Source organism: Poecilia mexicana, unplaced genomic scaffold (assembly GCF_051168715.1).
Source record: "Poecilia mexicana isolate PSO_F unplaced genomic scaffold, ASM5116871v1 scaffold_7, whole genome shotgun sequence".
Taxonomy (NCBI): domain Eukaryota; kingdom Metazoa; phylum Chordata; class Actinopteri; order Cyprinodontiformes; family Poeciliidae; genus Poecilia; species Poecilia mexicana.
The window spans coordinates 10,208,110-10,218,387 of NW_028263376.1; the positions used below are offsets into that span (position 1 = coordinate 10,208,110).

General features: G+C 41.5%; 2 protein-coding genes across 4 annotated transcripts; one reads left to right on the forward strand and one right to left on the reverse strand.

The window, feature by feature from the left end:
* Window positions 1–265: 265 nt before the first annotated feature.
* Window positions 266–9,282, reverse strand: amt (aminomethyltransferase). 2 transcript variants are annotated; one of them, XM_015008046.2, is made up of 10 exons: window positions 9,195–9,282; window positions 6,305–6,552; window positions 5,016–5,183; window positions 4,782–4,862; window positions 4,158–4,289; window positions 3,905–3,983; window positions 3,600–3,745; window positions 2,638–2,818; window positions 2,236–2,391; window positions 266–1,748 (listed from the first exon to the last, which is right to left on the reverse strand). In XM_015008046.2, the coding sequence occupies exons 2-10, from the start codon at window positions 6,431–6,433 to the stop codon at window positions 1,573–1,575; spliced, it is 1,248 nt and encodes a 415-aa protein (XP_014863532.2). In that variant the 5' UTR covers window positions 6,434–6,552; window positions 9,195–9,282; the 3' UTR covers window positions 266–1,572. The 2 variants fall into 2 exon arrangements, with proteins under 2 accessions (XP_014863532.2, XP_014863531.2); XM_015008045.2 differs by lacking the exon at window positions 9,195–9,282 and having other exon boundaries at window positions 6,305–6,726.
* LOC148158350 (uncharacterized) lies at window positions 7,440–10,107 on the forward strand. Of its 2 annotated transcripts, none has more exons than XM_088007030.1 (4): window positions 7,440–7,838; window positions 8,982–9,128; window positions 9,218–9,433; window positions 9,864–10,107. In XM_088007030.1, the coding sequence occupies exons 2-4, from the start codon at window positions 8,993–8,995 to the stop codon at window positions 9,998–10,000; spliced, it is 489 nt and encodes a 162-aa protein (XP_087863156.1). In that variant the 5' UTR covers window positions 7,440–7,838; window positions 8,982–8,992; the 3' UTR covers window positions 10,001–10,107. The 2 variants fall into 2 exon arrangements, with proteins under 2 accessions (XP_087863156.1, XP_087863154.1); XM_088007028.1 differs by lacking the exon at window positions 7,440–7,838 and adding an exon at window positions 8,535–8,767.
* The last annotated feature ends 171 nt before the right edge of the window (window positions 10,108–10,278 follow it).

A 10,278-nucleotide genomic window follows, 5' to 3' on the forward strand; every position in this document is an offset into this window, starting at 1 on the left:
AATTGTGCTATTTATTTAAAAGTAAAATTAAATTAAATTAAATTCTACCATTGGTATTCCAAATAATGAATGCGCTGCTTTGTGTTGGTCTATCACACTTTTGCAAGGCACCACATATGAGAAACGCCTACGGTCAGGACCTGCTTGGAAATTTTGCAAGTGAAAATAGTAACGGCAAGAGCTGTAAAACATTTTCTTAATTGGCCTGTCTTAATTTCATAAGTTTCCATTTCAGAAGCAAAATAAATAAGCGATCAGAGGCAACTAGAAAAGCACATTTTATTTATTCAAAAGTACTGAAAAATGCTTAAGAAGTTCACACAAACGTTCAGCCGTACATAAAAACCCAAGTTAATCACATTGTTGCATAGTTTCAAGTTGGCAAGTCAGTAGTACGTTTCATCAAACCACTAGAAACCTCATGTGAAAATAGGAAGCTCTAACTTACATCTTGACTACTTTTATTAGTGGCTAGAGTAAAGATTAAATGTTAAACTAAACAATCTCTATAAATTAGACTGTTATTTTCCCATCGGGATTTATGAATTGATACTATCAAAACATACAAATTAACATTGTCATCATTATCATTATATGATAAAAAAACACCAAACCCCATCATATTTGTTCATAGCTACTGTAAATGCAAATATTTCTATGCATATGTGGCATTAAGACAGCATTAGAAGACGAAACAGCGTGCATGGATGTACTGCAGTCTAATTCACAAAACACTAGTTTGTTAGTCACACACACAGTCTCACTTGTCAGGCTCTGTGACATTTGTCTCCATCTTTCCTGTTGTACCCTCATATTTCAACCAAAGTGGAGCATTTTCTTTTCTTCATAGTTAAATTGATTATTGAGACTGATGGTCATAAAAATGCTAAAATCTCATATGTAACTCAAAATATTTGTTGAAAACTTTATAATAGCTCTATAATGACTTGGAGTGAATTGCTCCAGCTGGTCGATGTAGTTTGCTAGAGTCATGTAACCAAATTTTCTCCATTAGGAGAACAATGTAGGAATGTACTTAATTGTTGTCATGTTGAGTGCAAATTTACAAATGGTCCATATAAAATGTACCATGGACAATGGCTCCATTTGGTACTAAAAAGGAAAAATAAAATAAAATAAAGAAGTGAGGGACAAAAAGAGTAGACTTCAAGTTGTTGGTTTGATGGTTTGTTTAGTATCATAATGACTTGACATTAAAAGTTTCTATTCTGGTCCCATAACTGTGCTAACATCATCGGTGCTACCTGTACTCTCTGCCACCTGCTTTTAAGTTTAAACCGTGTTATCAAACTATGGATTCATTCAAGTCAGCCTGCCTAAAACTTACAGTCTTTTCTTTACATCTTCCATAACCTATCAGTTTTCTGCATTGAATATGGCTGTTCACAGCTGAACACCAACCACGTTTACAGTGTTGCATTATTTTTGTCTCCCACACTTACTGGAAAGTATTTTCAAATCCTAAATTGGCCTTTTATTGCTGGAGTGAAACACCAGGGGCGATGACGGTAAATGAGAGAGGCATTGGTAGAATGATCCAGTGTGCGGTTTCTATCCAGTGTAGTAGTTTGTGGGGACGAAGGGCATCTTGCTGACGATGGCTGGGACTGTTTTCTTTCTGATTTCAACCTGGACGGCAGCTCCGTTCTTGGCAAATGCTGCGTCCACGTAACCCATGGCGACGTTCTTTTTCAGACAGGGAGAGGGACAGCCGCTGGTCACTTCCCCTATAAAGAACGAGAAAGGAGTCAGTGAAAATAAATAAACTATGTGATGACACTAGTTTAATAAACCCTCCTGCAACAGACTCATGAAAAACAACGTTCAGACATTGATTTCCAGATAATGGGTTCTTGCTCATTTATTTGGAAAGTAGCAAGTATTTGAATTCATCTATGGCTAACAAACTGCCTTACAATTAAAAAAATGTGACGTAATGCAAGACTTTTTAAACTAAATGGTACATTTTGTGAAGAGTTACGGTTTAGGAAAATGCGAGGGTTTTGCTGACCCCTAGTGGTCAAATTATTTAAGCCTGTTTCAAACAAACAAAAAGGTGATTCAGATATTTCAACGCTTAATTTAACAAATAAATAATTCTATTTATCTAACAGTGATGTGCAGTTGCACTACTTTCTTATATGATTCTCTCCACATGATTCTACTCTCAATTTCAAATTCAGATAAGGCCTCGGCTCCTTGTGGATCCCTCACCTATGACCTGTCCATCAGGGCTGAGGATGGGAGTGTGCTGTCTCACTGGGGGACCGGTGGACAGCAGTCCAACTCTTTTCCTGGCTGTCTTGGCTTTGATTTGCGGCACAATGATGTCAGCGCCAGGGAAATCCTTCGTCTGACGCCTGCGCTTCCCTGCGAGTGAGACAGAAAACCAACAGAACCCTTTTAAAATGTTTAATTAACCAGGTTTCCAATAGGACAGGCCTCATCAAATATTAGAAAATATCCAAAAAGGATAGACAGGAGAGAGCATTACTAGCTGCCTTGCCCACGCTGAAGTGAAAAATGCACCGACTTAACACACTTATGAGTGTCTGTGCTCAACTCTGCATGTATTCAATAGCTACATGTCGACTGTTACCAGAAATAAAACCTGACCTATCGTCCAAACAAGACTGGCTTCCACAGGCGTGGTGGTCTCATCTATGTCGTTGCCGTAGAGACAAAGTCCCGCCTCCAGACGAAGACTGTCTCTGGCTCCCAGACCGGCCAGCTTCACCTCATTGTTGCTAAGCAGCTTCTCTGCCAGCTCAACCACTCTGGAACGAGGAACAGAAATCTGGGAGACACAGACAGACAGACAGAATAACTTTAACGCCGACATCCTACATGTTAAGGTTTCTGTTGCAGGAATAAAACCCAAAAGACTACCAACATCTACCAACCCTGAAGGAGCTATGGAGATCCACAGCTCAGGTGGGAGACTTTACGGGACAACTAGGACTTGGCCATTCTGTAGAGCTGATCTTTTTGGGAGAATGGGACAGGAAGTTTGAAAAAGTAAGGGAAAAAAAAGCTTTTTGTAGTTTGCCACAAGAGACCCAAACATGCAAGAAAGTGCTCTGGTCACAAAAGACCACAAATGTTTAGGTCTTCATGGAAACTACATGTAGCACTTCATTTTAAACAACTCATCTCCATGTTGGTGTGGCATCATGCTGTGTGGATGCAAACCTTTGGGAATTTTCTAATGTATAAACTGTTTCTTCAAAAACCAAAGATGCATCCAGCCAAGTCGCTGAGCTGCTAAATGTTTGTGGTACTTACCACGAAGTCAACATGAAAGCAGAAAGCTTGGTTAATTAAGATTTTAAATCTCTCAAGTTGAAATGGAGAGATTTCATTTGGTCAACCCTGGTTTAGGTCGAAGTGTACTTCAGTACTAGAATGGTCCAAAGATTTACCACTATGGATACAACCTTTGACCTTTTGACACATTTTTTTTTAAACATTCAGTCAGAATAGTCTGGGGAAGGTCTGAGAAAAGAAGCCCAACGTTGGACAGAAATGAACAACCAGACCCCGATCCTAAGTTTTAGCGTCGCACTGGAGATGCTCACCTCCACCCCGTCCTCTCCGGTGTATCCGCAGCGGGTCACCCTGCAGTCAGGAACACTGAACACCGTGACCAGGGTGGAGGTCATGAAGGTCAGCTTACTGAGGTCTCCTTTCAGCCCAGCCTGAAGCACCTGAGCCGTGGTGGGACCTGAAGACACACAAAGACTTGGAAATTTAAGCGCAGAGCGAGCTTTAGCTTGTCTTAGAACTAAAAGTAAAGCAATGTATATGAAACAAATTTAGGAATGAAATAACAACGGATACTTTATGAAGGGAGAGCAAATGAAAGACAGAATGGGTGCTCGACCTTGAAGTGCAATCAGGGCTTCATCAATGAACTCCAGGTCCACATCAAACCCAGCAGCTTTGTACTCTGCCAGTCTGGCCTAAGAATTAAAACACACACACACGCACACGCACACACACACACACACACACACACACACACACACACACACACACACACACACACACACACACACACACACACACACACACACACATCCATCAGTCATTTCCCAGGTGATTCCAGGCCAGTCAGCCTCCACAGATTCCTTCACCTTCATATGAGCCGAGTCTTTGTCAGCGCAGCCGGCGTTGGAGACCACGTAGAGGTAACCCTGATTGGTCTTTGTCACAATGAGGTCATCAATGATTCCTCCTTTCTCGTTGGTGAAGAGGGACAACGTACCCTGAGAGGAGAGAAGAAAAAGGAGAGGGAGGAGAGGGTGAAGAGTTAAAAGAGAAACTCAAGAATTAGGATATGAATAGATCTGCTTCTCTGTAAAAACAACGATAAACGTGGAGCTTACAGATATATTTCTTTATGCGTTCAGGATTACCGATGTCCCGATACAGAGAGAGATGAAAGCCAAACTGGAATTCTACTGTATATTATTAGGAAATGTAGTTTAACAAAATTAAAGCTATCTCGTAGATTCATTAAAGACTTTGGCAAGCTATATAAAGGGTCTTTTCACTACTCTGTAGTCAAAAAAAGAAGATGGACTATATTTTGAAAGTTTTTAGAACTTATTTGTGCATTGTTCTCGTGTATTTGGAAGTAGAAAGACATTTGCAAAGCAGTTAAAGCTCTGTTATGGCAGTTCAGCTACAGATCATCTTGTTGGAATCACACACAGATTTGCAAGGTGAGAACTGGTAACAGCGAATCCTTCTTCTACCTGGTTGTCCTTCAGCTCTGCGATATCTGCAACCACCAGGGACTCCATGAACTTTATCCGGTCTTTTCCGTGGATTTTGGTCTGACTCAAGAAACGAGAGGAAAATCAGAATACAGTGGTCAAATGTACGAAAAGAATGCATTTCTATAAAGGCTAATCTCCGTTTGTCTTGTCCCAATTTCAAACCGGTGAGCAAAGCCAAACGTGGAGCACTTCAGCTTTAGCGTGCCTCACCTGGAGCATGTGGCTGACATCAAAGATGGAGCAGTGCTCCCTGGTGTGCATGTGTGAGGCGATGTGACTGTCTTTGTACTGGACAGGCATGCTCCAGCCAGCAAACTCCACCATCTTTCCACCATTGTTCCTGTGGAAGTCAAAGAGGGGGGTTTTCTTCAGGGCAGCCTGGCGGGAAGAGGGGAGGAAAAAGAAAAAAAAAACTGAGTCAGAGGAGTTAACAGAAACACAGCAACTACGTGTTGTTGTTTTTTTTTGTTGTTTGTGTTTTTATCTGTGACTTTTGAAACCAACACACTGCATTGGACTTCATTTAGGGGTGCTGGAGTAGAAGGGGTTGAAAACAAAATGCAAGAAATGTATTTATTTATTTATTTTGCAACTACAAACCATATCCAAATCTACATGGAGAAAATTGTTTTGCAAGGAAGTAGAAACAGAATGAAAGTGAAATTTTGCCTGATACGCAAAACGACTCAGATAATATGTAATCAAGCAAAAATCCTGACACATAGCTCTGTCACAATCCCAACTTCAGCTTTTTTTTTTTTTTTTTTGACGACCTTTAGACTGGCTGGTGAAGGGAGCGGGGACTTATCAGCCTGCTCTGATAACAACAGAGAAGCAGTCACTCGTGGTTCCAATAAAATCATTTCGTGCAGCTCGGTGAAGTGAAGCAGACAGAGCGTCTGCTGGGACTCATGTACATCATGTCTGCATGAGCAGGCAGCTGATAAAGAGCACAATTCTGTTGTTACTGAAACACCAAGCCACGCAGACACAGCCAGGTTTACACTGAGGGAATCCAAAACATGACTGCACTAACAGGGTGAACTGAAGTGCAAACACACTCCTCAGGCTCCGTCACCGGAAGGCATTTCTGATTTAGTAAAAGGTGATCAGATTTGGTCAGATTATTTGTGTGGATTAGGACATCAAGGGCTGAGTGTGGGTTGAAGGGTTCATGTGCATTTGAGCAGGATACAACCCTTGGTTCAAAGTGCCTGGGCTGACACTGAACTGTCACTCGCCATTCATCAAGCACATGATGCACTTGAAATAGTTGGAATCTTTCAAACAATTTTGACTTGCAGATTGGGGGGGGGGGTGCTAAAAAGATGACAAACAAAACATACATTTGAAAAACACTTCCACCAAATGGTTTCAAGCACTGTAATGACAAATGTCATTTTCTGCATGTTAAACCACGATGTAACGGTCTGCTCAAAGCAGTCATAATCCTCCAGAAAGGCAACAAAAAAGAAATCAATCTGCAGCTTCCCACATACCTCTGCACTGAAATCCCGTCTCTCCTGCGGTGTCTTCCACGCACATCCAGCACCCGTGACCCGCAGCACACACTCCCTGGAAGCCCGCAGCCCGAGCCCCGAGCCCGCGGCCGTAACCCGAGCCCACATCCTGCAGCCTGATCCCGGCTCAAGTGTTGAACTTGGACCCGCTCGATGCTCCAGCCGCGTTAGCACTTCCGCTTTGCTTCCAAACTGTTTGAACTCAACAACGTGGGATTCCTGCTTTCCTTGGAAAAAAAAAACACATGGAGCGTAGGTAACGATGAAGGAAGAAGCAAAGACTTGTGGGAAACGTAGTTAATAAGTTCACTTTAGTTCACTGGAGATCAGCGTTTTTAAAGCGGGATTAGGATGTTTTGGTCATGTCCCGGCCTCAGAGTGAGCAACAAATTACTTTCTGATCACATTAGCGTGACAGATCATAGTTACCATGGCAACAGGGGGAAACAGGAACTTTTTCACACTGCAACTACATAGATTTTAAGTGATGAACAAATTGTAATTTTAAGGTTGAACAAAATGTATGTTCTTTTATTAACAATAAATAAATAAATAACAGAAGCTATGTGTTTTGTTTTGTAAACAAAAACACAAAACTCTGTCAGATTGGATGGAGATCACCAATTATTGCCACACAGATTCTCAATTTTAAACATTGACTTTCTCTCGATGATTGGATGGATGTTTGTACAACATTAAACTTTTCCAAGGGTTTCAAAAACCCTAAAAAAAGCTACTCTTCAGCAAAATATTCCAGACATTTTTTACTATACCTATAACATTTAACTGTAACTATGTCACCAGCTTCACAAAGAGATGCAGTTGTTTTCAGAGGAGCACATGCAGAAACAACAGGAAAAGAACAATTTCACAGACTCTGTCTGCACTGATTTGCTTGTTAAAGCTTTAGATCTGCTTCCTTCAGTCAAAGTCTCTGATATTTTTTCTGTGTCAGTGTTTGTGTGTGTTGATCCCATCATGCCTTTCACCCCGGTCACTGAGTCATCCTTTTGGCCAGAGGAACTAATAATAATCTCATGTCTCTGGTGCTATTTTGGACAGTGAAGGCCTGCAAAGCCAAGCATGTGCATGTTGGGAGGGGGGCGCATTAAGGCAGAGAAAACAAACTTCCTCTGCTGCTCATATCTCTTTCCTTGCGTCTCCTATAGTGCGGCTGTGGTGGGTTAAATCTGAAAATTCAGACTCAAACCCAGTTTGGCCTCTATTTGTTGTGGAGCATCCTGAAACTTTGTTGAGACCTTAGGAAATTTGTACCTGGAACCAACAAGGTTTTTCTTTTTCTTTGTGAAGGAACAAAGTGGACCAAATGTATCTGGATTAACCTGGCTTCGGTCGACAGCGCTCCTGGAATGTGGATTTTCACTCAAAATACATTTTGATGTTAATGCTCAGATGCATGTTTTGGCAGTTTGTTGTCAGTATGTGAGAGGCGAACCAGAAGACTAGAAGACCACAATACGGCAAACAGGATTTTCTTCACGAGTGTCACAAAGTAAGAGGAATTGTCAGACAGGTGGCTAACTATTGCATCAGACTAATTCACAGAGTAGGCGTTTATCGATTTATTCTGTCAGTCATTTGTCAGCCATGAGCACATTCTGTCCTTTAACCCCTGATTCAAATTCCTGCAGCATCATGTTTGATAAGCAGCTCTAATAATAGGTCTCATATCTAAGATATTCATGCATGTTTTTGTTGTTAAACAGACCGAAATGATCTGTTCTCTTCTTTGAAATATGAATAGATTCTAACTGGCCTGTTTTTTGTTTTTTTTTATCTTAGATCAGAATCTATTTCACATATTTCCACATTACCAAGAAGAAAATGTTGTCTTTCTGTGATGTGATGTGTATAAACCAAAATAAAACGACTTAGTGCAACACCATGAAACAGAAGGTATGGAAATCCATTCACCAAATTAGTCTGTATGAATCTAGCTATTCTGTGAATGTGTTGGAGGTTTCTGTTAGGAAATGCCGCAGATCAAACAGCATCATGAAGATCAAGGAACACATCAGACAGGTCAGGGAGAAAGCTGTGGAAAAGTTTAAATCAGGCGTCGGGATTAAAATGATATTCCAAGCTTTGAACATTTCGCAGAGTTTCTGTTCAGTTCATAATCTGCAAAGTGGAAAGGATATGACACGACTGCAAACCGGCCAAAAGACATGGCTGTCCGACTAAGCTAACAAGTTGGACACGGAAAGCTTTAATCAGAGAAACAGACAAGAGGCCCGCGGTCACTCAGGAGGGAGAATCTGTTGACACGAACCTGGCCTTTTACAGAAGACTGGCAATAATGGGGAATCCTAGAAACTGGAGATAGCAAGAGACTTGAGAGCGGGGATAGGTTTTCACTTTCCTGCAGAAAAACAACCCGTAGCATGCAGAAGGAGCCGCAATTGGGTGGTTCAAATCAAGGTGTGTTTATTTGTTAGAACAGCCCAGTGAAAGTCTTAATCTAAATCCAATTCATAATTATCTACTTAGGAGCATCAGGGTATAATGTGTCGAATACACAGAAAATCTCTTCAGTTTTATTTGCAAGATGTCTTCCTACTTCTCCATAGTAAGGCACTTCATGTTTGTCATTAGATATCACTAAAGTCACATCTGCCCCCACATTTTCCCTCAGCTCAGGGAGACATGTCGAGGCCTCCGTCGTCCCAGACCACCCCTCAGTTCTACAGGGTGAGCGAGCGAGACCTCACTGAGATCGAGCTGCATTCCGTCGACTCCATCAACGACCTCCACCGAACGCACCCCGAGCACAGCCACAAAGGTGCTCACAGTCTCAGCACACACACACACACCTACACACACACACGCATTCGACCACCCGACTTACTTTTCACCCCGTGTCCTTTTCAGGGATGAGGCCTCCTCGCCCTGCGTACACACCGTCCCCAAACGGGAATCTGTACACACACGACGGGACAGCGGTCAGTCAGAGAGGGCGCCCGCTGGGCAGCAAATGGCAGAGACGTCTTCAGGACATTTTGACGGCGAGTTCATCGAGGGCCTACGCCGCAGGCTGCGCCATCGTCACCCTGCTTCTGCTCACAGCGTTTCTCATCTTCGTTTTAGGTAATACGTCTGTTTTTATTCGAATTTCCCAAAGATTCTGTCGTTCTTGACCATTAGGCCAAAAATGTCTGCTTCAGTTTTTACAGTTTTCTCAAATAAGTTAAAGGGAAACAAAAAATGTTTCTCAAAAATCTCTCTTTTTCAGGAATTTAAAAAAATTGAAAAAGCATAGTAATCCCAACATTTCTTGAACAGGAAAAGTTTAATCTGACTTGAGAAAAATCAGATTTTGTGTATTTTTACACAGTGTATGTAAAAACGACTAAATCGGCTTTAAAATGGGCATCACCTACATAGGCGTATTATCAATCCTATTTATGAAATATTTTCAGCCCATTTCTATCCTTAGGGCCCCCATATACCAAATAAAATGTAATGACTTCTTAAAAATAAATAATAAATACAATATCTGCATCTGTGCCTCCTCCAGTCCAGCAGGGCGGCGCCATCAGGACGCTGACTGAGGCTGTGAGGGAAAAGGAGGCTGCAGCCGACAAGCTGGAGCTGCTGATCCAGGAGCTGCAGGAACTGAGGCTAAACATGACGGCCATGAGACGGGGGACATGAGGAGGACACGAACGGAGTCCTCAGCGCTGTGCTGGTGTACTCACACAAGATTGTTTTATAGATGGTGTCAAATACTTTTACAATGTGAAATATAAAACTTTGTTTCATGTTGGTTTTGGTCTTTTGTCTCCAAACACTACCTGTGCTTTGAGTTGAAATGTAACAATGACATTACTTGTCTTTTCATGTATATTAAAATTGCAGAAATGAAGCAAAAAAAAAAACAAAACAAAACAAAACAAAAAAAGAAAAAAACAATATTTAATAAATGTGGTCAA